This window comes from Amorphotheca resinae (assembly GCF_003019875.1).
Source record: "Amorphotheca resinae ATCC 22711 unplaced genomic scaffold M430scaffold_4, whole genome shotgun sequence".
Taxonomy (NCBI): Eukaryota; Fungi; Ascomycota; class Leotiomycetes; order Helotiales; family Amorphothecaceae; genus Amorphotheca; species Amorphotheca resinae.
In genome coordinates this window covers 234,168-257,294 of record NW_020194474.1, presented here as the reverse complement: position 1 = coordinate 257,294, position 23,127 = coordinate 234,168, and the positions used below count along the sequence as shown (strand labels likewise).

The following is a 23,127-nucleotide window of genomic DNA, read 5'->3' as shown; positions in this document are numbered from 1 at the left end:
GAGAGCTCTATACGCAGCACTGGATTTTTCGAGGCCAATTTTTGAAGCTCCCCGACGCGTTGCTTCGTGAGGAAGAGAGTTGGGGGTTGAAGACCCAGATCACGTGCCCAGGGGGAAATCTGGTTTTGAGGGGAAAGAACCAGGCCTATGAATCAATCGGGCTGCCCATTTCTCAATTCCTCAATATTGCTTGGGATGTGCGTAGGAAGCCCAACGCGCGCCTAGCTATGTCCCAACAATCTCGATATCCAGACTCAGTAATCACCGGTCCAAACCCCAAAACCTTCAACAACGTCGACCTCACCAAATTAGCCGCCGAAATCTCAACAATCCTAAATCATTTGCTAAGGTCTACCAACAGTTCTCATCTCTGTGTGCGGAGTTCAAAGAGATTTCTGGACTGGAGCGTTTCAACCGTGGAACCCTTGAGACTAGAGTGAAGATTCGGCGTCACAAGGTGTGATGGAGAAGAGGTTACTTAGGCGGAATGCGGTGAAGGAGGAGAGGCACCAGACCTGGAATGGTGTTTGTTAGATGGCGAATCTTGGAGAGGAACTTGGTGATGAAGGGCTTATCGAGGGAGAGAGGAATGAGGAGACCAATTCAGCAGGGTCACTTGTTGAGGATGAAGGGCATGGGCCCATGGTCATGATGCGAGATACACGTCATATGGAAGTTTTGAACCGGTACATGTCAGCGGAGGGAAACAAATATTTACACCGCCGAGCCCGGTCATTTAACAAGTGAAATAGGTAGGCCCATCCATCCATCTCAGTTGGGTTCACGAGTTTAGAGGCAGTCGAAGGCGGCTGGCACTGAATTAGCTATTCTCGCTTCCATTGCTAAAGTAGAACAAGAGCCAATGGTCAAAACGGCAACCAGATGACGATATCCCGCTTTGGCTAGATGCCCCGGTCCCACTGCATGGGCCATCCGACAACCAAGGCCTTCTGAAATTCATGGCGCTTGTCAGACGTTTCTTAAGTAGTCTGTCAATTTTACTTTCCTGCTCCCTTAGTTTCCTCCTTGCCCTATGCTTCCATTTCAGATGTCATTTCCCAGAAGAATTTGTAGCCACAACGACTACCTATAAGGGCAGTTTAATCAGCGAGACCCTCCAAATTACCAAGTAATATCAATTTTCAGACTCACATTTCATGTGGTAACATCCACCGTTCTTCTCTATCAATGTCTTGCAAGCCGGACAGGGACTCGTTGTCTTTTGAATGACATACTCAGTCCTCTCATCCAAGGGAAGTTTCTCGATGTCGGCGTTCAGCTTTCGGAGCCTTGCTCTCTCACGTTCCTTACAGTTATGTGGGGTAACCAAGGGCACATTGCATATGAAGCAAGTTATCCGGTTACATTTCTTGCATAACAGTTCCCGAGTTCTTCGTGTACGCGGGGGAACAGGTTCACGGATCTGGAGAAAGCCACAATCGGCATAAGCGCAGGCGCTGAAATTGTGATCAAGTCGTATCGGAAGAGTGTCCATGTAGTTCAGATATCTTCAAGTTATCTAGTTAGGTTCAGAGATCCAAAGGAGGACGGGGAGATATATCACCTTTCGAACCTCTCTGTCGACATGAATCTCTTGACGGTCTCTGCAGGGAGAAGAGCTTTGCATTCAGGACATGAGAGAGTCTCTAGCTGTACGGTCTGGATCTGCATCTCTACGCAGGTGGCAAGACAGGGGTTGCAGATTGAAGAAGCGTGGAGGCAACTTGGTGTCATCTTGTCCTTTGGGAACGAGGAGGTGGGCATCGTCTCCATGCACACGGTGCACTCTAGCTGGGGCTCTTCGACTCCCATGGCTGTCAGGTTGTCCTCTTCGGAAGCTTATTGATGCTTTTTAACCCTCCTATCGGAGTCTCATATTAGATATGGACAAGAGATGTAAAAGGCGGGTTGAAATGGTAAAGATTCCTGTAGGTACTGGCAGTAGACGAAAGTGAATAGCAGAAACCTTCTTTCGGACAAATCAACCTCGCTGCTGCGAAAGGCGAGAGCAATAAAGAAGGATTTTACAACCACGCGTATTTACCACATATTTACAATGGGCATGGAAATGTTCGTCTAAGATCGATCTTACTTGCAGTGAATATCAATGGTAAGATTTCATTATTTTGGTGGCCCATATATTTATTTCACGACGACGCGTCTGTAATGACCTACAAACCGGCTATGGCACACAGATTCTAAGGCAACGAACGATTATATGAAGCTCTTTAGATCGTGTTTTTAAATACCCTCGAAGTTGAATTTCTCTCCCTCGGAGCATTAGATCGAAAATTAGATCGATGCTTAGAAGGCTAAGGAAATACATCATAAGGTACCTCGTTTCCTTCGTTAACTGTCTCCAAATCATAGCAGTTTCCAGACAGCATACATTCTCACTAGTTTCTTCTGATGTCAGTGAATCATAACACATCGAGTGTCAGAACTGAGTGGAAGGTACGAGTAGCTAGTCCTCTCCCAGGTATATCTTTTGTCCACATTCGCCTTCAGTTTCTCAAGCATCCACATACGTTCACGGTTGTCAGCCCACGAAACATCAATAATCATGCCGAACGATTTCAAAACGCAAAGAGACTACATCATGATCTACCACACCGCATTCGTCGATGCCCTCATTACCGTCATCGCCGAGCGTGCCTGCCAACATTACTACGCCGTCCACCACTCACCCCATGCTCTCCCATTCACGAGCCAGATTTTCATCTACGCCGGTCTACCTCTGCATCTTCAAGGCTTCGCCGAGGACTTGATCAGTGACGAAAAGCCTCATCACTCGCGACACTACGCCTTGGTCCCTGATGTGAGAGGGAAATTGGCCTGCTGGATTGTACAAAACCGGATGGGACTTGATGGTATCCCTGGCGATACCAAGGAGAAGTTCAGCAGGAAATACAAACGCAAAGCCATGAGTACCTGGTACGAAGATTGTTTTCGGTGGATGTTTGGAATAGATGTGCACGAAGCGCGCGATACTCACCTGGGAATCACGAGAGTCGAGGTGAAGAAAGAACCCGAGGGGAGCAACGCTGGAGCTGACGAAGATGAACCTATGCCTGTCAAGAAATTCCGTAAAGTCAGCATTCGGAAGACTTTGCGTACATCCAAAGCAGCTTCAAATGCGGTAGCCAAGGATTCCACGATCATACCTTCAGCTACAGTGGCTCAGAAAATGAAGGGAGGGCGGAAGCGCAAGATAATTGATACGAAGGTGAAGAAGTCCAAATAAACCCCACGGGTGGGTGCCAATGAGTGGTGGCCATGCACGGTGCAGTGCCATCGGAGCTGGTCTTGAGGGGATCAGAAGCTGGCTGCCTGCCTTCTAAGCGGCTTCTGGGGATTGCATGGAATTTGATGGTTTGGTAACAGAGCAAAAGTATTATTCTTGAGTTTCAGAAGGTTTCACTTTCCTACTCCCTCGATGGAAGAGCTTTGTTGCCACCTGAAGTGATGTCGTGTGCCTGTAAGCTCGTTTAGCTTCCCTATTTTCAACTTCCGAAAGCACTCATACTTCCTAGTGCCTATTTCATTCCCGTCCCACAATGCGTATAGAAAGGAATGGTCCTGAACTCGCGAGTGTGAAAATGATATAACTGTGATGTGACTGGAAATATTTTGAACTTTCCAGTTACATCCAGGGGCAGGTCTCAATCCCCAGACATCCCGGCTTTAAAGATCAACCTCCTCCCCCTCGAGCCACTTTTTACACTGCCAATACAATAGATCATGTTTTTTCCCGGACTCTGTCTCCGGCTCCCTTCTATGGCCAGGCATGTCCAACATAACCTTTACGCCCATCGTCGCCTCCTGACAATACGCCAGATACCTATATCCGCTTGGATAACCCTTCAGCCTCTCATCATCCAGCTCCGGAACCCTCCTCGGATCCACAGGAATCAGCTTATCCTTCTCATACCAATGGCGGACAAAACGTGCGCGCCACTGGCCTTGCAGCGGGCCATCAGTCTCCTTGCGCCAGAAGAAGCAGAAGCGGCAATCGCTCTCGGCGTCGACGGCGCAGCCGTCCAGCACGAAGCGCTGCGTGATCGTGGCCTTCATCTTGGTCACGGCAAGCAGGCCCGACGGCGCGATGTCACTGGTCACGCCGTGGCAGCGGTGCATGATGAACGCGCCGCGGTCCATGCCGGCCTGCGACCCGGCGATGAAGTCTAGATGGTGCGTGCGCCCCGTCCAGGTCGTGTAGATGTAGGCCGAGGGGTGGAAGATGGATTTCAGGTTCTCCCATTCGCAGGCGTCGCTTTGTGATGGGGTGTTAGTAGGTCGGGATGTTCGGAAAGGGGGGGAAGGGGGCGGGGGGATACCGATAGCAAGGCCATCCCTCGGCGAGCTCGCGGAGCTTGTAGCGCTCGAGAACTAGCTCGTCGGGCCCATTGTTGCGGATTGCGTTCTCGGGTCGGGATCCCGTGGGGAGAGAATGCAGATCCGGCATCTTGAGGATCGACTTATAAAGAAGGTTGAGCGCAAGTATGTGCAAGACGCACCGTGAAGCTCAGGTGGATGTTGAAGAACGCAGCAATATTGAAAGGAAGAACAATTGCTAATATAAGCAGTGATTGCCAAATCACGATACAAAACGAATCGACCCTAGAACCTAACCTACCGTGTAGATATGTCCCCTGTTATGAAGGCTCGACGTTGAAGATTCATGACTCTTGACCCCGCGATCTGGCCGCGCAATGCCCGCGCGGGGAGGATCCAGCTAGATCCCATTACTCTCCGGCTAAATATACATAAGGGGGGTTTCTCCGACGAATTCCAACTATGGATTTATCACCTTCATGGGGTCTGGTTCGTAAATCTGTAGAGCGAGGTTGATAGATGGACGTTGGGGATCTCTCGAGCCTTGTCGGAAATGCCCTTATCCGCGGCGGAAGCGGATCTAGAGTTCCGCTGCGGATCCGATGCCCCCCCTTTTTTTCTCCGGCTGCCCATCACCACAAATCACTGTCGCTGATGAAGAAGCAAATATTTGTGGGTTGCTTCAGTGTGTAATGAATCCGTGAAGAGATGATAGGGAAAGAATGTAGGACAGGGCCGGCAGAGGATTTATGCGAGGTCGTTGTGCCAAATGGCTGCTCTCTGCTCTTCCCCGGAGACTGGGAAGGCGATGGGGTGCTGCGTTCTCTGATATCTCTTTGTATGTTTTGCTCCTAATAGGACTGTGTCCCCTGCTAATACTTAGAGAGCCTAAGATGATACTGGATGAAAGCGAGGCCCTTTCTAAATCTTGTAGGTTCGCTTGCTGTAACCCCTGAATAGGTATCCATAGACTCACAGGCAACTGCATTCTGCACGTTTGATGGAGCAACGCTGAGCCCTATGGCAGAGGAGTTATTTGAAAGTAATCAAATAAAATCGAGACATGGAGTCAAAACCAGCAAAAGCCTTGGGTGTTCACAACAGTGTCTGGAGTGCCAACAAACCGAAAGGTACAACCTTTGACTTTTTCCTCCTTCATTATGATCGTGCATCTAACAACCTCATAATTATCAGTTTCGTAAGCTCTTAAGGCATCCTCATCCTCTTTTGACATCACTAGGTATGCTGACCCATCAACTTGAGAATTGACATCTCCATCTAACAGGGCCTTGTATTTACTACCCCATGTTGCCAGGATTCCTCTGGGGATACTGGCACACTTGAGAACAGGAATTTCGGTCTCTGGAAGGGATAGCCGCCGTTGTAGAATGCAGGCATCGGCCAATTTCCCGTAAAAGAAGTACCAGACGGGATATTGGTCTTGTGAGGGCAGTATGGTTGTGTTTTGAGTAGCAAGGCGGTATTGTGGGAGGGTGGAATCCTGTCCAAGGGTTGGATATATCGAGTTGTTGGAAAAGTCTTTCGGTGCTCTTTGAAAAAGCCGAACGAATGTAGGCTCAAAGAGAAGGTTTTGCATTGTAAGCCAATGAGTTATGGTATGTTTGGCTTTGCCATCGATGGTGCAGAAAAAGGAGGAATGTCCGTCGTCTCTCGTTGCTTGAATCGCATCAGGACATTCATCTAATCCAGCGGCGTCCTGGATCTTCTCGGGAGTATCCAGAATGCCATCGAGCTTTATCAGATACATTGCACGTGCCTGTGTTGGGGACAAAGGTGGAGCTCCAGTTGTTGGTGGTTTTGCCCTTGGCTTTCCACCTATCTCAACCTCATGCTCGTAGGCTTCACGATCGTATCCCTGGGCTTCCTTCTCTGTTCTAACCATTTCCCAATGGTCATCTGATACTCCTTGCCTGGAGAGATCACCTCTTCTTTGTTTGATAAGTTCGGCGGCATTTGCGTAGCTGTAGCCGAAGAGTTGCTGCCATCTGGCAATATCAGTGTCAGATGGCTCCTGACAATTCTCCACATCAATGGAATTAGCTGCGTTGCGTGCCATCTGCTCTACTTCTTCCAAGAGCTCCATGATTAGAGCCTCGAAAGGATGCCTGTAGTCAACTGGCTGGTGACGTGGTGCAGTTCATAGAATCTCGTGGATAACCCGAGGTGGGAATTTTAATCTTTGGGATCGTGGAGATAAGTTGTGATTGAGATGTTGTCAATGCTAGAAAGAGGTTGATGTTGGTTTTACATCACCTTTGACCCGCTTTCAGTGAGATCGTTGCGAGTCAAAAAAGACTTGGTGGCGAAGGAATGGGGTGATGCGCCGATTACCTTACAAGGTTGGTTGCCATACCAATCAGGGGCGTCTTGAACATATCGAGAGCAATTGTGACAAGAGATGATTTCCTTCAGATGCTTTTCGAATAAATCTACGGGCGGTGTTGGCAAACTGCTCACGTTACTCGGGAGTCAGGTGACTCGGGAGCTGGCTGAGCCGGAGGTCAGCCGAGGGTGATCTGAAGTAGGCTGAGGATATCCCTGACGGTGAATAAATGTATATTAAGAGCGGTTATAGGTCATAAACTCTCGTTAAACAGTTATATGATTCTGCAATAGTTGTGCCCTATCAACCCTTGTCGACCAGTCCTCCCCTTTTCCCCTCGCCTAACTCAGGAGATCAAATCACCATCTCGAACCTGTATCCCACGCACTACCTTCAGTATCTTGCATTCTACTTTATGACCCTTCTCACTCCATCCCCTCGTCTGACATTCCTGCATTCTAGATTTAGCCCCGCGGATAACCATATCTCCTCCAAAATCGGGAAACAGAGAAAGAGAAGGAAACGGACCTTGTCGCAGTACCAGACAGATTCACACCCGCGACAGCGGAATAGCTGGCTCTGGAATTTTATCGCAGTACATGATTGACAGATTGCGGTGTCTGGGTTCATGCCGGTTGGAGATGCAATTTGGCTGAGTTGCAGCAGCTTCTCGAGGCTGGCTGGGACGAGCTGCTTTTAATTGTTAGCTGTTGAATTTCCTGTGCTTTTGAATGACTTTATACATCATAGAGACTGAAATATACTTGCTGAACATTGCCAATATCGTACAGCTTGATACCCAAAGAACCCAAAATTCAAAATCTAAAACCTTAGAATAAAGAGCGGCAAAAGAAAAAGGGAAATCAATTAAACAAAACTCACCACCAGAGCCCCTAATCGCACCTCAATAAACCCTTGCTTTCCCTCCGCAGCGTCCTTCCTCAAGGCCCCGGGAATCGCAATTGTATAGCCCTTCCTAAACTTCTTGACATCAAACTCTTCTTTCCCATTCTCTTTACTCTTACACCCACTACCTTTCTCACTAATGTTTTTACCCCGCTGACCAATACTATCATTTAACAATATCTTGACAGCAAAGGAAGACGAAGTGACGTCTTTGCAGATAAAGGTTGGCGTGTTGGTGAAGGTCATATTCTCGAAAATCGTTCCCAGGAGGTAATACCTAGGGGTCATTAGCGAGGGTCTTACGTGAAGAATGGGATAGGCTGAATACTTAGGAGGGTTTTTGGACGGTGAGAGTATGTTGGGATCATTGTCGTTGTTTGAGGAGGCGAAAGGGCAGCTGGCGAATGTGGGGAAGAGGGCGCGGTTTTGGAGGTCGGGGAAAGGCATGGCACGGGACCTGAAGCGAAACGATATTTAATAGGTAGGAGACAAGAAATAGAAGTTTCTGCTTTAGAGAGTGTTAAATAGTTTAGACTTTATTTCTCGGCCTAGGGGGTTTCGAGAGGTTGAAAGGAGCTGATACGTGTGTGAAACGCGCGGCTATCATCCATTCATCTCCCTACTGCCGTATATTCCGACGAGTCTGCCCCTAATCGGCCACACACTGTGACCGTGGATATGATGTGGTAGCCCGTTCAGATATACTTATTGTCTAGTTTAGGCATTTTGGCGGAGATATATGTAGAAAAGTTTGCGGTACTTCATCCTCACTTTGGGAATGCCCCTCGCTTGGGGTGCTTGGCGATTTCAGGGGCGTTTCGCTTCGTAGGGGGCTAAAACGAGCACGTGATTATGATCCTATATCCTCTTTACCTCCTCAATCGGTTGAAGACACTTGTTTCTGGAGAGTAAGATAGACGGTATCGTTGAAATAAAATTCCAGCTGGTTCAGGGACCTAGGTAATAACTCTGATATCAAAGATATTATGTTCGAAGCATACCATCGCTCGATTCTCTGGGTTCGGGGTGGATTTGTCGAGGAAGACGTTGTACTCAACATGTAATAACCGATCATGCAACATTGAGTGTTAGAGTTGCATGGTGATAACATCATAGACAGCACTGAGATTATTCAGGCCGGCTGCTGCAAGAGCCCTACAGCTAGCCATTTTTATGTAGAGAAAGATGGCCATGAATATAAAATCGCGGAAGGCGGCGAGAAGCACAGATGGTATGGAGAAGTAACTCACTTTCAATGCAACAATCGAGCATTTGCAGGCTTGCGAATGGGCATGTCAACACAAAGACTGATGTGGAGCAAAATCATAATCCGTTGGTGGAAGATCTTTATCCAGTACCGCGGATTGAACATAGAGCTGACCATGAGGACGCTGTCAATACGTTTCGAGAATATGGACTTATCAGAGGCAACGATCTTTCGATCTGCTGCGAATCCTGCCAGTCAACTTGATACTCGCTCAACGCAATCTCACACTTACCATCCAAAAAGCCGTAGACAGAGACTTGACGTAATTGAAAAGTTCTAAGAATGATTTCTGAGGAAGGCTCTTGGTGTGGATAATGGAACCCCATCTCTTACAGGAGAGGAGTATTGAGGAATATATAAAACGAACGCACTTGCTTCCCCACATAAGGAGACACCATTGTGTTCAGATTCATATATCATTTGATCAGAAAAGTAGGTATATAGCTGTGAAAAAGACACACAAATCAGCGAAATCGACGAAGAAGAGAAGGACAGGGAAGGCATAATGACTTGAGAAGTGCCGAGGCTAAAGGCGGGCCGACTTCGACAAACTCGGTATCCGCTTCTATACTAAGCGTTCACATACGCTGGTGCGCTTCAACTTTGAATACAACACTGGAAATGATTGGAAGGTAAGTTTCTTGACTCGAGAATCCCAATAAATCTCTATTTGAAAACCCGTACCCAGCGTCTAGGAAATCTGGCCATACTATGCGAGTCACCTTCTTCTCTCCTCTCCTATCTCCCAATACCAGCCACTTTGGATGACTTGTTTCTTTCATCCGTCTTGTAACCATCCATCAACTCCGCGCAACTGCCTCTATATCCGTCTCCGCCCATCGTGAATCGTAAAATCGACAAGGAGACATTTATGTCATCGCGTGAGTCCTAGTCCACTCTTTGGCGGTTGCAATAGCAGCTGGCTCGTCCTCCTTCCATCTTTTCGCTACATCGGGTGCCAATGGATCGTCGGGATTGGGAGCGCCGAGGAGGGCTTGGATAGACAGAAGGATGGTTCGGATTTGGAGTGCGGGGGACCAATTGCCTATAAATCCGATATCAGCTACAAGAGCAGAACGATGAAGGGTTCAAGATGGGAAGCAGACGTACTCTTTAGGACATCCAGACAAATGCGACCCAGCTTGTCGATATTGGGATGGTAGATCTTGGTCAGGAATCTGATCTTCGGAGGGGTCATTGGGTAATCATCCGGAAGGAAAAGCTCGAGCTTGAAGATACCACCTACCACAATATATCAGATCATTGGGGGTTCGATACAGCCGGAAGAGAATTCTGACCTTCATATGGAGAACTGGAGGGGCCGTGGATCGTGACATCAAAATATCTTAGATTATCCTCGTGAGGAATAGCGCTGATACCCGGGACACTGAAATTTGATCTTGTCAGTATCGTATCATTCTCGGGCATCCTATCATGTGCTTACGGCTCTGCCATCAATCTCTCCGTCTCCTTGATGATGCGCTTTGGTAACGCCATGGTGGGGGTTTAGCAGCCTCGGTTGCAGATAGGGAGGGGAATGTCGCAAATAATCGGAGGCCACAGATACTAAAAGAGAGACCCTAGAGCGAGAGCACTCTGCAGAGGACGGCGACTTCAAAAGCAGGATAGAGTATTATCTCGATAAGGAAGCGCGCGAGTTTGGTGAGGGTTGGTGGGGACTAGAGAGCGCCGCGATTCTGGTGGATGGAAAAGATGGTTGGTTGCCACTGGGATCCGGGATTCTTCATACAGCGAGATTCACAAAGACTGAGACCGCGTTGTCTAGGACTGTGTAGGATATGTCTGTTCCTCGAAGTAAAATAAGGAAGCAAGGCTCATGATTCCGACTTTGAGAGATTTGTCGATACGCACGGTAAGCTCCGCTCCCCGCTCCGGCGGCGCTATGCCCGATTTGGAGCTTTGAAGATACTCTGTACATATCTTCAAGACGCATCTCCATGCTTTACTGAAGCTCTGTAGAGCTTTACGCATAACGCCTCCTTCGTATCTATAATCATTATTGTTTAATGCACTGCATGACTGTCGCGCAGCCTCATCCTTTTCGTCACACCATGCAAGGCGGAAGCTCGCATTCGAGCTGGTGCAGATCCTGGATGTTCTCAAGGTGATAGCCCAGAGATGATGTGAAGTTACTACCGCCAAAATGATGGAAGAGTCCAGGAAAGGAAAGACTATAAAGTCTGCGTTTGATAGCACCACTTTTGACGCGGATGTATCAATTCATGTCGAGCGCAAGGTTGGGTCGGCAACCATCTCACCCTCGGGGCGAGATGTTGCCCTTGCATCGTACGTATATATCTCTTGATTCCCAGAGCTTGACTAACCGCATCTTGGTAGTACTGATGGACTTGATATTATTGACCTTGACTCCCCTCTGAATCCCCCGCGTCACCTTCGCCACGGTCTTCCTTGGCTTGTCGCGGATGTACAATGGTCGCCATTTGCTGCACGGGATTATTGGGTTGTCAGTACCGCAAACCAAAAGGCATTGGTATGGAATTTGAATATGCAGGAGGATGCATCACAAGGAGCCATCGAACATACGCTCCACGGGCATACCAGAGCTATCACGGATATCAACTTCTCTGCGCATCACCCAGATATCCTCGCAACATGCGCTGTCGATGGTTATGTACATTGCTGGGACTTGCGGCGGCCGAGACAGCCTGTTCTTACCTTTTGCGATTGGTTTGCCGGAGCCACACAGGTCAAATACAATCGTCAAGATTCACACATTCTAGCCTCTTCTCATGATCGGTGGCTCAGGATTTGGGATGATAGGAAGGGTGCTGCACCATTGAGATCTATCGATGCACACGAATCCAAAATTTATGGCGTCGATTGGAACCGTACTAGGACCACAGGAATAGTGACTTGCTCACTGGACAAAAGCATTAAGTTTTGGGACTACGGCAATGAGTTGGACGAGCCGGAACGCATTATCAGGACTGACTTTCCTGTATGGCGAGCACGGCACACTCCCTTTGGATGGGGCCTCCTAGCCATGCCGCAGGATACTCCCGGACAGCTCCATCTTTACGAGCGCAGGCTGAAAGGTGGTGTTGTAGACTCGAAGGCTACCACAGTTAAAACATTTCCTGGACATGGGAACTATAAGGTCAAAGAATTCTTGTGGAGAACCCGCGGCGGTATCACGGATGATGGGGTTGATAACCGAGAATTCCAACTTGTATCTTGGGGCGAGGACAATCAATTGCGCTTACAACGTGTGGATGCTGAGACTCTTGAAGGCGTGGGTCACGTGAAAGGCAGCCAAGTGCACAGAAGGTTGAATGTGACACGAAAAGGTGCGGTCTACAAGACCTTCCGTACGGTCGAAAGTTCATCGACCGAGAAAAAAGCTGCAACGATCACGGGCCCTCGACCTGGAAGTTCTGGCCTGAAGGTTAGTGCATTGAGTGCTGGCATGAAAAAGATGACCTTACCGCATACAACTCGTACTCATATGATGATTCGAGCGCCTGCTGTGAAGGGAAAAGACAAGAAACCAAAACAAGATGACCAAAATCAGAAGCAGATTGGTTGGATGAGTGGTATAAAATTTAGCAGGCAAGAAAACGGCCAACCATCTCAAAAACGGCCACCTTCTAGGAGGCTATCGCTTCTAAACCCCGAGTTCGCAGAAGATGGAGACTGGGATGCACCGGAAAGTCTGCATGATGAGATTATACGTATCCACGAGCAACTTCCCAAGATCACTTTCGACGACGTCAACATGGATAAGAGGGTAGTAGTTGTCTCGATGAATGGACCCTGGGGCGAAGAAGGAAACCCTATCTACATCAAAGTTACTATGTCATTTCCAGACCAGTACCCTGAGACGAAAGCGCCTACCTTTACATTGCACAAGACATCACTCATGCCAAGTGAAATATACAGCAAGCTGAAACGCGAGGTACAACATATAGCATCCGGTTTTGTATCTCGCAAGCAAGGTTGTCTCGAGGCAACCCTTTGCTATCTATTGGGAGAAGTAGACCTCGAGGCGAGCACCACCTTCTTAAAGGATTTTGACGGTATTGACGACGATCTCGACGGATTAGCTGATGAGAGCTCCAGCGATGACGATGCTGCTGATATACCCGCGGGGGCTTCGGCTATGATGTCTCAGGAGCTCGACTCCAGCGCTACTGAAGACATGCTATCAGCGATGAATCGGAATGCCAACGTTCCCCTTCCGAGACTTTGCGGTGCTCGATTCTCGATGAATGGCAAACTAGTATGCTTCTTTCCCCGGAAAGAGGACAAAGTGAAATCGCTCTTGGGGACATTAGTCGCTAAGAACAATGCGCGGTCGAAAGGAGAGCCCATCTTCGAAACGTTTGGGCGATTAACTAATAACACATCTCCTGTTCCACGAGGAAAGACAATGTCTCTGGCCTCAGAAAGCCGAGATGACTCAGACTCTTCAGACGATACTGAATTATCATCATCGAGTGATTCTGACTCCTCTCACTACCGAGTTGCACGATTTCCCATGTCAGACTATTTCCGCAGATCTAACCGTCGCCGCTATATGAGAGTTTCTCCTACAATTCTGTCTCAGAGATCAAGTGCTGCAGGTACTGGGACTGGTACAAATGCCGGGACGGGCACTGGACTTAGCAGGTCTCGAGCACCGATGTCCAAGAACATTGTATCTCTGTATGATGTCAGTGATCTGTTGCCCTCGAAGATTGTGCTTGCAAACGAATACGCTATATTTGGAGACGGCCCAGATGTATGCAGTACAAACGCGACTATTGCTGAGAAGCATGGCCTGAGGGATCTTGCAGATATTTGGAGATATGCCTCTATGCTACTACACAATGAGGTTCCTCTCGAGGTTCTTGCTCAGAATCACCGTCGTGAGCCAATACTGGTGATCGCAAAAAATTCGATAAAACATTCTCGTGGGGATAGTGGCTCAGATAGCGGTATCGACGTATCTGATGACTTTGATCGTACAAATAGACTATCTGGTAGGGTTAAATGGGGAACTAATCCCCTTGCCAGAAAGGCTGTCGGCGATTTATTTGCTCATTTTGAGAGACTTGCGGACGTTCAGATGTTGGCAATGTTATCGTGTGTTTTCAGTGAGTCCTCTACTGAAGATACAACGTCTCAAGCGGAGGTACGATTGGCAACACCACAAACACCTTTATCGATGAAGATGCCTGCCTTCTCTCTTGACTACTTTCCAACCGAGGCTGCAGCTTGGAGCATGTACCGAAGGACTCATATAAACTCTGCCGTCTCAACGCCGAGGCTAGCTCAAACACCCTCTGGCTTGTACGGCTCTGTGGGGTCGTCAAATGGACCTTGGGGAAGTGATCCAGCATCAGCTTCGTATTCATGTGGAGACACTCCTCCATTGAAATCAATTCGTGCAAGCCCAGAACACCCTAATACTCAAAGCCTGTCCACATCTCCAGAGAACCCCCGCACCTTTCGTCGGGGTAATTCAGGACTTGCATCTACCTTTGCTGCAAGCTTCTCCCGTCCATTCTCAGTCACCGCTTCTTCGTCACCGCCAAATCCGCCAACTGGCCGGAAGCGACCAAGCCCGGTCGAAAACATGCTCAGTTCATTGGCTCCTAGTGCTATCACATGGGGTAATACAACCGTTCTTGGAAGTGTGAAGGAGCAGGTTGGTGCCGAAAGATTGCCCTACTCTGACGACAAGGAGGCAGAGGATTCTGGACAGCTAGCAGTCTGCACTGGAATCAGTGTAACCATGGAGAATCAGAGCGCCTTCGACGATGAAGGCTGCATGAGTTCGCCATTATTGGACCCCTCCCACTCAGCCCTTCATGCAGGATATCGAGCAGCATATGCTGATCTTCTTTTCATTTGGGGCCACCCTCTAGCACGACTCGAGATTCTCAAATTTAACGGGCTGAAAGATTCCTTCTCGGAAGTTGATATTCCTGATAACAAATCTTTCGCTGCATCAATTCTATCTAACGAGAGCCGTACCTTGAGCCATGAACATTCTCCATCTCCGATCGTCCTCGGCAAGAAAGATCATTCTTTGGCACCCCATACACACACGGATCAGGGCCTCGACGTGATAGGCTACTGTCTTAAACATGATCTTCGTCTCGACCCCGTCAATCCCGGATCCCCAGCCGGTGCAGTTGGGCGTTGCGAACGTTGTAAGGCCATTCAACGCCAACTTCGCTGCACAATCTGCATAGAGCCCATCACTGCAGTCTACTCCGCCTGCCTCTCCTGCGGCTGCGCAACGCATGAACATTGTTTGGCCGAATATCATTCTTTCGGCGACACGAATTGTCCTGGAGGCTGCGAATGCGACTGTGGGGAGAGAGCAAGCGACGGTATAGTTGAGAGCTGGGAAGTAATGCTCGATGCGATTGAGCGATTGAAGTTGCAAGACACGAATAACTCGGGGAAGGAAAAGGAAGGTTTAGAGGATTGGGATAGTGGGGAGCAAGCCGATTGGGATATGGCTCAAACCCTGAATGGCGGCCCTGGGAGGGGATATCCGACGCTGAGTAGAAGATTTGGACAGATAAGGTCTGGAGATTGGGGGATATCCGGCGGCAAGAAGAAAGCGAGTAGTTTGAGGTAGGAGGAGCATTAAATACCTGCATTCAGCTGGCGTTCAAGCATGGTGTTGAGGATATCGCATAGGTATGTAGGATTATGGGCGAGAACAAAGGATGGGGCTTGAGATAATTAAGTAATGAATGCATGACAATTATTGATCAAAGCAGGAGTCTACTATTTATTCTATCCTTCTCCTTTGCCAGACATCGATAGGTAGGCTATTCAGTAGGACATTATTGCACGTCGCTCTGAAAGTCAGAATCCTACTCACAGTACAAAATTTATAGACTGCACGAGATATTCCCGTCAAGTTCTAGATCAACGGGCGAAGTGAAATTGTTCTTGATATATGAAAACTTGACTCCCTAATGTTATCATTCATTGGGGCGCTCCAAAACAAAATGCTGCAAATCGCTCTTTTTAGCACCCTGAAGCGCTGCTCTTTCATAATAACCCTTCAATAGCTGCCTTTTCTGAAATCCTGCTTTCTCCAACACCCTCGTACTCGCAAGGTTCTCTGGATCAGCGAAGGCTGTCAAATGATCATACGAATTTTGCTCTACTCCCTCGTCAGTATCTCCCAGTTAATCAATCATATATCATCCCGTATCAAAAAGACAAAAGCACGAAACTACACCGACCTCCCGATTGCCAGAACAAATCCAGGAACATCTGAAGTGCCTCAGACATATACCCTTTCCCCCAATAATCCGGATGGATCTTGTACGCAAGCTCTGCTTCTCTGGGAGTGCCAACAACCCCAATCATTCTCAGCTTTTGGGTTTCCGTCGAGAGTGGGGTGCTGGGATTGGATCGAAGCAGGATTGCGTATCTCGTGTTCCATGGCTTCTCGGGGCTGGGTTGGCTAGCGAGTATGAGTGCGAGTGTTTCTTGGGGACTCGTATGAGGAGAGCTTCTCCTGTTGGATTAAAATATAAGTAATTGATCCAGCACGATTCTAATGATGAGAAGTGAGTTCGTACGACCACCGCATCGATTCGGGATGGGACATGATCTGATAATAATCGTTCAAATGCTCGTCCACGCTGAGAGGTTGAAGGAATAAACGCTTTGATTCAGCTGCGTAGGAAGACATTTCTACTTAAAGATATTTTCCTGAAAACTATTCGGACTTGAAGGCGTTGAGCAATATGTTGCCTGTGTATCTAGAACATGTTATACAGAATCCCTGGTTGGACTATGAAATGAAATGTGAGATGAGTCATACCAACAGCCTTGAGACAAAATAGGAAGGACGTTGAGTTAGAAACAAGAAAACATGAATATTGTCAAAGAAAGTCATTTAGATAAAGCATAATGGTATCTAATCCCAGGTTCCAGTGCGCGATGGTATCTCATAGCGCTCTTGGAAGTCTAGCTTAATCCTACCCCTGAAATTAGCGAGCTCGGGCACGATAATACAGATCGGTATTGTATATAAATCGAATGGCAATAGAGCCATAAGGATGAAGAAGCAAATTTTGCACCATGAGCGTGCTTTCAATGAATAGGATTTCAGGAACACTGGTGAGAAGACATTGAAGGTTCGTGGTCTAGGTCACGTGCAAGGAGGCGCGGGCCGGGCGGACCGGCGAAACATTGCAATGATTGCACCTGCGGGGAAACAACATCCCGCTCAGCCCTGCTCATCGCAATTATATTCATCTTCCCGTGTATCAACTGCGCACCTTTCAATGGGACATCTCATGACAGCGCATTGCATATACTTGTGGACAATGACTGGGTTGTGGTTTGCCTGTTGGTGTGCGGCATGAGTTGTATACAGAATTGGAGGTCTCTGCTCCCTGCGCCCTTTTACCTGCTCCCCGAGGGGACCCACGATGCCATCCAGAGACCTACGAATAACCGTGCAGAGCATGAGTTGAAGCTTCAATTTCTGCGCCAGCAATCAATACCTTTCTTGGATCCTTCATGCATCTATTCCCCTGGTAGGGATTGCCAAGTGGCACAGAGTAAGCTCGGCCGAGAGTTCTCACCGTCGGATATAAGTGTTCCTCCAGCTGGTACTATAAGTATAGGCAACAGCACTCTCCTTGGAGGTTTATTATCTGTCTTCATCTCTTTAATTATCTCAATCAACATCTTGATCTTCTTAGCTTTTTTATCACTCCACACAATCAAACAAGCTACACCAAGACACATTCGGAAGCAATGATGTCTCCACCCAAGATCGCTCTCATCGGCGCTGGTCCGGCCGGTCTCACGCTTGCACGCCTTCTCCAACAGAATCAGTTCAACTGCACCATCTACGAATCGGAGGTTGACCGCTATGTACGAAATCAAGGCGGCACACTTGATCTTCACACAAAGACGGGGCAACTGGCTCTCAAGGAAGCTGGACTGCTGGAAGAATTCAAAAAGTATGCTCGGCCTGAAGGCGAGTGTATGAAACTCGTCAAGCACGACGGAACTGTTCTCTGGGATGAGAATGAGACAGGCAATTCCAACCGGGTAGCAGAAGATAGCGATCGCCCCGAGATTGATCGTGTTCGACTGCGCGATATTCTACTAGATTCCCTCCAACCCGGTACCATCAAATGGAACCGGAAACTCCTCCGTGTAGATGCAGATACAAAGACCAGAGGGATCTCCGGAGACAGAGAGACATACACCTTGCATTTCACTGATGGCAGTGTGGAGAAAGATATCGATCTTCTTGTCGGTGCAGATGGTGCCTGGTCAAAGGTACGACCTTTACTCACGGACGAGCAGCCATTCTACTCTGGTATCACCTGCATCGAACTCTGGTCTCTGGGTGTCGATGCGAAAAACCCATGGCTTTCTCGGTATGTTGGCAAAGGAAGCTGTTTTATGTTCGATGAAGGGCGAGCGCTGCTCTGCCAGCGCAACGGAGAACAAAACGGCAGTGTTCGCACCTACGCCTGTGTGCGCATGCCAGAAAAATGGGCTGAGGAGTCTGGCATCGACTGGGCTGGAACTCATGCAAGGGAGACGCTTGTGGAAAGACATTTCAACGATTGCGGCGACGACTTGAAACGTCTCATTCTTGAAAGTCGCGACGAGCTTATTGTACGCAAGGCTTGGATGTTACCAGTTGGTATCAAATGGGAGTCGCGCCCTGGGGTTACTTTGCTGGGCGATGCCGCTCATCTCATGACTCCATTTGCCGGTGTTGGTGTGAATGTCGCCATGGCCGATGCGCTTGAATTAGCTCGAGCATTAATATCTTGCAAAGACAGCGTGGTGGCTAAGGAATCCAGTGATGATCACAATATTGCTGTTGCCATTAAGCAGTACGAGACGGAGATGTTCGAGCGTGGGAGGCAGAATGCACAGAAAACATGGGACAATATGCAAGGGCATTTCAGTGCCAACGGGAGTGAAGAATTGGCAGCGAGACTGAAAGGACATAATTGAAAGACGAAGGCTGACTGGTTTGATTTGACTTTCAAGGCTAAGATGAAGCTTGAGTGGGCGATGGTTTTCTGTTCGGCCTGTTTTCTGTCTTGCCATTTTGCGCACTCTTCTTCTTAAAGAAATCTGAAAATTTTATATCCCCTTTAAGTTTCACTGTGGTTCAATTTTGATCACGAAAAGTATAATAGGAATCCCAAAAGATATACCACTGCACTTAAATCAAGTACTGAATTCCTCAGGATGCCAAGTTTGATACCGATTCTAGAGGGTGTTTAGATCTGGTAACCATATCGCTCTCTACTGTCATAGGGGCAACAATGTGCGCCCCAGATGAGCAACTGGATGATTCCTAAGGGACTTGGGATTGAGCCAAGCTATTCGGACTCTTGATTATTCATTCCTTTCGTAATTCTGTTTCTTCTGAGCTATTTTTGCCTATGTCAAGCTTCATATCCATACACGCCACTTTACTTATCCTTGTATATTGATCAAGCAGAAAGTACTTGAAACGAGGAAGGGGGGAGGAGGAAAACAGCAAAGATGATGCAGAGATCAGTTCATCTTCCTCTAAATGTTTTCTAAGCTACCTTAGATAAAGTGGTGAGCGGTCAAGATCTCTTGTGGATAACCCCGGGGGGAAGAGGGACAGAAAGAGCAAGTACTAGACTTTTTCGTTCCTATTGCTCATGGTGAGTTTTTTGTTGCACATCATAGATGTGATTACATGTGAGAACAGTGAGTGAGATCACTAGAATGTGTTGATTGCCCGCTTTTTTTTTTATGCTCGTCCAAGAAAAAGGTTTTATACCATCACGAATGCTCTGCCTCCTTTTCGCTCGCTTGTCCAGCTTTCCGTCCACTACCGCCGGAATCACCACCACCACCGCCTTTCTCCCGTCGATGACCCCTCGAGTGACCCCTCGAACTGGCAGATCCCCTATTAGCAGATGCGCCTCTCGCGGAACCTCTGGCACGCGCCCACTCAGAACCACCAGTCTTTGTCCCACCGCTTCTCCCAGCATCCCTGCTATCTGCTCCACCGCTCCCCGCATTGCCCTTTCCCCTCACTCTCGGCCGCGGATACTTGCGCGCGATGACGAAGTCGATCTTCTCCAGTGGTTCCTCCACCCATTTCAGACCTCTCAGCCCCAGCCTCTCCCGGAGCTCCTCATCCTTGCACGTCCAGGCTTGGAAGACCTCGCTGGGCTCGCTCAGGCCCCGCAGCTCCGGGATCCAGGTCTTGACGTATTCGGCGTGCGGGTCGTAGTCGAAGGCCTGCTTGACCGGGTTGAAATTCCGCGTGTCGCGCGGGTCGTTGCCCACGCCCGCCACGTATTGCCAGTTGCCCCAGTTCGAGCTCTGGTCGTAGTCGACGAGCATGCACTCGTACCATTCGGCGCCGATGCGCCAGTCGATGTGGAGATGCTTGGTGAGGAAAGAGGCGACGTTCTGCCGCGCGCGGTTTGACGTATAGCCTGTCTGGAATAGTTCCCGCTGGCTTGCGTCGATGAGGCCCATCCCTGTGGTGCCGTTCAGGAACCGCTGGATGATTTCCGTTACGCTAGCTGTAGTTTGTCCTTCAGGTGGGTTGGAGGGGGATAACCACGTGGTGGGAGAGCCCTTGAAGCCCGAGGGGTGGAATAGCTTGGTGCCGTACTTGCGATTGCAGAGACGCATGTAGTCACGCCACAGGAGCTCGAAGCGCAAGCTTCCCGTGCCCTCATTTTCTCCCTCTCCGTAGCCGGGTACTGCGGACCAGGCGGGGTTGGTACCGTCTTCAAAGGCCAGCATAGATGCGTGGATTTGGCGTGATGTGATACAGCCGAGAGCCAGGTAGGCGGAAAGCTTGGAGGAGCAATCAGTGCCTAACAAACCATTGCGCGTGGAGTGGTAGTTGCTCATGGCTCCCGAGGAGAGTAGATGATTCAAGCGATTGTGGGCTTGCATTTCCCCGCCTTTGAAAGGATGGGCTGATTGCGCACCTTTGCAGTAGGGAGGCGGTTTTTTTGTTAATGGTGCATTGACTTGAGTGAGTGGTTTAAGGAGTGCATTTTTCAGTCCTTGAAGAGAAGTTGGGATAACAAAGGGCGGGTGTTGAGATGGGACTGAACTCTTTGATGGGAAAGTTGGCAATGTGTTTTTTGCTATTGTGGGCAGAACAGCACGCGGTTTGTTGCGAAGAGGTTCCATCATTTTACGGTAAGTAGTAAAGACATCTGGGAGCTCTTGCGGGTCTTTGAATGGAAGGTCGGCGCTGTGAAGTCAGCACGAAAGTAGTTTGATAAACGATAGAAGTAGACGTACTCATCAATAAGATACTTCTCATCTACCCAAATCACGCACTCAGCACCCGCAGCTGCGCAGGCACGCTTGACATCTCTTTCTTCCGCCTTCTCTTCAACACCTTCTTCTCCAGTCATCCAGACTCCCTTGACGTTGAGTTCCTTTGACTTTAGAATATTATCGATTACCTCACCAACCATCCCAACTCTAATATACAAGCCACTCCCTACTTCCTCTAGACCTCTCTTCAGATCCCACACACTCTCCGCCAGAAACTTCGCTCGATGCGGTCCACATCTCCAGAAGCCTCCTACTCGGCTACGTGCTTCGGGGTAGGGACTTTTTTCTTCGCTGCCGAGCGGTATGAAACCTGAGACTTCAAGTTGCTGAGCTGGGAAAACGTAAATGGGAAGGAGATGAGTGTAGCCATGCGCCTTTTCTTTGACGAGGGATTGTAGAATTGGATTGTCAGCGACGCGGAGATCCCTCCTAAAGAGGTAAACAAGCGTTTTGGAGTTGGGCATATTCGTATCGGTAATGACAGGACGCCGAGAAGAGGCGGGGTATATGATGTACATCAACTTGATAAGTGGTTAAGTGGTAAATAACGGAATGACAATAGACTTTTTTAAAATGAGCTTGCGATTGTCTAGAAGACAGAAAGTGCGTTCGAGCCGGTCTCTGAAGAGACGCTTGCTGCAAGACCAAGAGTCTTGACAGCTGGATCTCTGACCAGACGAGAAGGGAGACGGAGCATTAAAATTCTATCCATCATGAGAGGTTCATAGCCATTCAACCAGGACTCGAACAAAACGGAGCAACTTCGACATAATGGAGGCGTACCCCACTCATAATGTGACCCATGAGATCAAGCCAGGACCCACTGCAAAGCACCCGGGCGTAACCCTAAATCTAAGAAAGTATCTTTCCAGACCTTTGAGATTCTAAAGGAGCTGGTTCTGGCTCTTGTCTCGGCCAATCTGGACTCGGCGCGCAAATACTCATTCGATACAAGTCTTCCAATCAGGGCAAGGAGGGCGCCATGCTGGGCCGGATCTGGACGATGGATTCGGATCATTGAAGCCCTTCTGGGGAAGCTGCAGAAAGTCGTGCTTCTTCAGGTCTCCACGTACGGTCTTGTGCTGGACGGACATACACATCACCGCTCTGGTCTCGCGGATACCAAGAAACACAATGAGGTGTTGCGACGCGACGGGGCGGTTAGACAACTCCACCTTACTTAAGCGCCCTCGATCTTCAGATATGCCGCTAGTCCCGATACGTTACTAGCGAAGACCTCTCCAGATCGTCCAACCATAAAAGAGGACGGAGCCTCAATCTCTCTCGTTTTCTCCGCGCCCGCCAACCCACTCGACGACGACGAGCGCTACACAACGGGACGGTGAAGAGCTGCCCTCCCCAGTCGATTCGTTATATTGCAAAGCAGCAGAGGTTATATCTATGCGCGACTACGAACAGCATTCCCGCGCCGGCCCCTCGCTCATCCCGCGTTGATCCACCGTTGATCCATCGGGTCTGCCGCCGCAACGCTCCCTCCCTTGCAAGGCTACCTATCTAGTGATCCTGCTCAGCTCGCTCTCCCCGCGCCCAAGCACACACAAATACACCTTCTCGGAAGATACTAGTACCCTTGGAAAAGCACTCCTCAAGACGGGCACGCAAGAGCAACTCTATCCGCCTTCGAATGCCCTGTGGGTTCATGGAGGTATTTCGTTGATCTCGGGGTTCCCGCAGCTTTTGCAAGCCGTTCTTTATGATTCCAATATACTGGGCGCTTAATGTCGAGGATCCTATGGAACAGCCGTGACAACCGCCGTCGATACGCGGTGTGCAGGTGGCCCGAAGCTATAGCTAGCACAGGCTAAGTGGCTTGCTTACATCTGGTTTTGTCAAACAGTTCATGAAACTGTACTCGATCACTAGCTGCAGAACCCCTGTTCCGCACGGAGATTCCGCTATTGCGCGGAATCAGACATAA

At 48.8% G+C, this 23,127-nt stretch overlaps 12 protein-coding genes across 12 annotated transcripts; 4 read left to right on the top strand and 8 right to left on the bottom strand.

Moving 5' to 3' along the window:
• The first annotated feature begins 103 nt into the window (after window positions 1–103).
• Window positions 104–877, top strand: M430DRAFT_218763 (hypothetical protein). The gene is made up of 2 exons (XM_024864585.1): window positions 104–752; window positions 858–877. Exon 1 carries the CDS (start codon window positions 228–230, stop codon window positions 438–440), a length of 213 nt encoding a protein of 70 aa, XP_024722074.1. The 5' UTR covers window positions 104–227; the 3' UTR covers window positions 441–752; window positions 858–877.
• A 154-nt stretch (window positions 878–1,031) lies between these two features.
• Window positions 1,032–1,812, bottom strand: M430DRAFT_26458 (hypothetical protein; the record flags this gene model as incomplete). The annotated part of the gene is made up of 3 exons (XM_024865401.1): window positions 1,032–1,087; window positions 1,153–1,508; window positions 1,565–1,812. 3 exons carry the CDS (start codon window positions 1,810–1,812, stop codon window positions 1,032–1,034), a joined length of 660 nt encoding a protein of 219 aa, XP_024722073.1.
• Window positions 1,813–2,563: 751 nt separating this feature from the next.
• Window positions 2,564–3,244, top strand: M430DRAFT_17487 (hypothetical protein; the record flags this gene model as incomplete). Its single annotated transcript, XM_024863680.1, has 1 exon — window positions 2,564–3,244. One exon carries the CDS (start codon window positions 2,564–2,566, stop codon window positions 3,242–3,244), a length of 681 nt encoding a protein of 226 aa, XP_024722072.1.
• Window positions 3,245–3,684: 440 nt separating this feature from the next.
• Window positions 3,685–4,465, bottom strand: M430DRAFT_98705 (hypothetical protein; the record flags this gene model as incomplete). Its single annotated transcript, XM_024870139.1, has 2 exons — window positions 3,685–4,273; window positions 4,338–4,465. 2 exons carry the CDS (start codon window positions 4,463–4,465, stop codon window positions 3,685–3,687), a joined length of 717 nt encoding a protein of 238 aa, XP_024722071.1.
• A 938-nt stretch (window positions 4,466–5,403) lies between these two features.
• On the bottom strand, window positions 5,404–6,504 carry M430DRAFT_274183 (hypothetical protein; the record flags this gene model as incomplete). Its single annotated transcript, XM_024865605.1, has 1 exon — window positions 5,404–6,504. Exon 1 carries the CDS (start codon window positions 6,437–6,439, stop codon window positions 5,405–5,407), a length of 1,035 nt encoding a protein of 344 aa, XP_024722070.1. The 5' UTR covers window positions 6,440–6,504.
• A 494-nt stretch (window positions 6,505–6,998) lies between these two features.
• Window positions 6,999–7,452, bottom strand: M430DRAFT_218734 (hypothetical protein). The gene is made up of 3 exons (XM_024864584.1): window positions 7,423–7,452; window positions 7,208–7,372; window positions 6,999–7,130 (listed from the first exon to the last, which is right to left on the bottom strand). The coding sequence occupies exons 2-3, from the start codon at window positions 7,307–7,309 to the stop codon at window positions 7,026–7,028; spliced, it is 207 nt and encodes a 68-aa protein (XP_024722069.1). The 5' UTR covers window positions 7,310–7,372; window positions 7,423–7,452; the 3' UTR covers window positions 6,999–7,025.
• On the bottom strand, window positions 7,424–8,032 carry M430DRAFT_26455 (hypothetical protein; the record flags this gene model as incomplete). Its single annotated transcript, XM_024865400.1, has 2 exons — window positions 7,424–7,501; window positions 7,562–8,032. The coding sequence occupies 2 exons, from the start codon at window positions 8,030–8,032 to the stop codon at window positions 7,424–7,426; spliced, it is 549 nt and encodes a 182-aa protein (XP_024722068.1).
• Window positions 8,033–9,614: 1,582 nt separating this feature from the next.
• On the bottom strand, window positions 9,615–10,548 carry M430DRAFT_33981 (hypothetical protein). Its single transcript, XM_024866467.1, has 4 exons — window positions 10,297–10,548; window positions 10,151–10,239; window positions 9,963–10,094; window positions 9,615–9,897 (listed from the first exon to the last, which is right to left on the bottom strand). The coding sequence occupies exons 1-4, from the start codon at window positions 10,347–10,349 to the stop codon at window positions 9,722–9,724; spliced, it is 450 nt and encodes a 149-aa protein (XP_024722067.1). The 5' UTR covers window positions 10,350–10,548; the 3' UTR covers window positions 9,615–9,721.
• Window positions 10,549–10,930: 382 nt separating this feature from the next.
• M430DRAFT_117887 (hypothetical protein) lies at window positions 10,931–15,614 on the top strand. The gene is made up of 2 exons (XM_024861687.1): window positions 10,931–11,159; window positions 11,211–15,614. The coding sequence occupies exons 1-2, from the start codon at window positions 11,017–11,019 to the stop codon at window positions 15,466–15,468; spliced, it is 4,401 nt and encodes a 1,466-aa protein (XP_024722066.1). The 5' UTR covers window positions 10,931–11,016; the 3' UTR covers window positions 15,469–15,614.
• A 151-nt stretch (window positions 15,615–15,765) lies between these two features.
• M430DRAFT_65159 (hypothetical protein) lies at window positions 15,766–16,601 on the bottom strand. The gene is made up of 3 exons (XM_024869151.1): window positions 16,430–16,601; window positions 16,088–16,365; window positions 15,766–16,005 (listed from the first exon to the last, which is right to left on the bottom strand). The coding sequence occupies exons 1-3, from the start codon at window positions 16,540–16,542 to the stop codon at window positions 15,821–15,823; spliced, it is 576 nt and encodes a 191-aa protein (XP_024722065.1). The 5' UTR covers window positions 16,543–16,601; the 3' UTR covers window positions 15,766–15,820.
• A 737-nt stretch (window positions 16,602–17,338) lies between these two features.
• M430DRAFT_218670 (hypothetical protein) lies at window positions 17,339–19,085 on the top strand. The gene has a single exon (XM_024864583.1). The coding sequence runs from the start codon at window positions 17,619–17,621 to the stop codon at window positions 18,843–18,845; it is 1,227 nt and encodes a 408-aa protein (XP_024722064.1). The 5' UTR covers window positions 17,339–17,618; the 3' UTR covers window positions 18,846–19,085.
• A 570-nt stretch (window positions 19,086–19,655) lies between these two features.
• Window positions 19,656–21,652, bottom strand: M430DRAFT_26450 (hypothetical protein; the record flags this gene model as incomplete). Its single annotated transcript, XM_024865399.1, has 2 exons — window positions 19,656–21,099; window positions 21,150–21,652. 2 exons carry the CDS (start codon window positions 21,650–21,652, stop codon window positions 19,656–19,658), a joined length of 1,947 nt encoding a protein of 648 aa, XP_024722063.1.
• Between the last annotated feature and the right edge of the window lie 1,475 nt (window positions 21,653–23,127).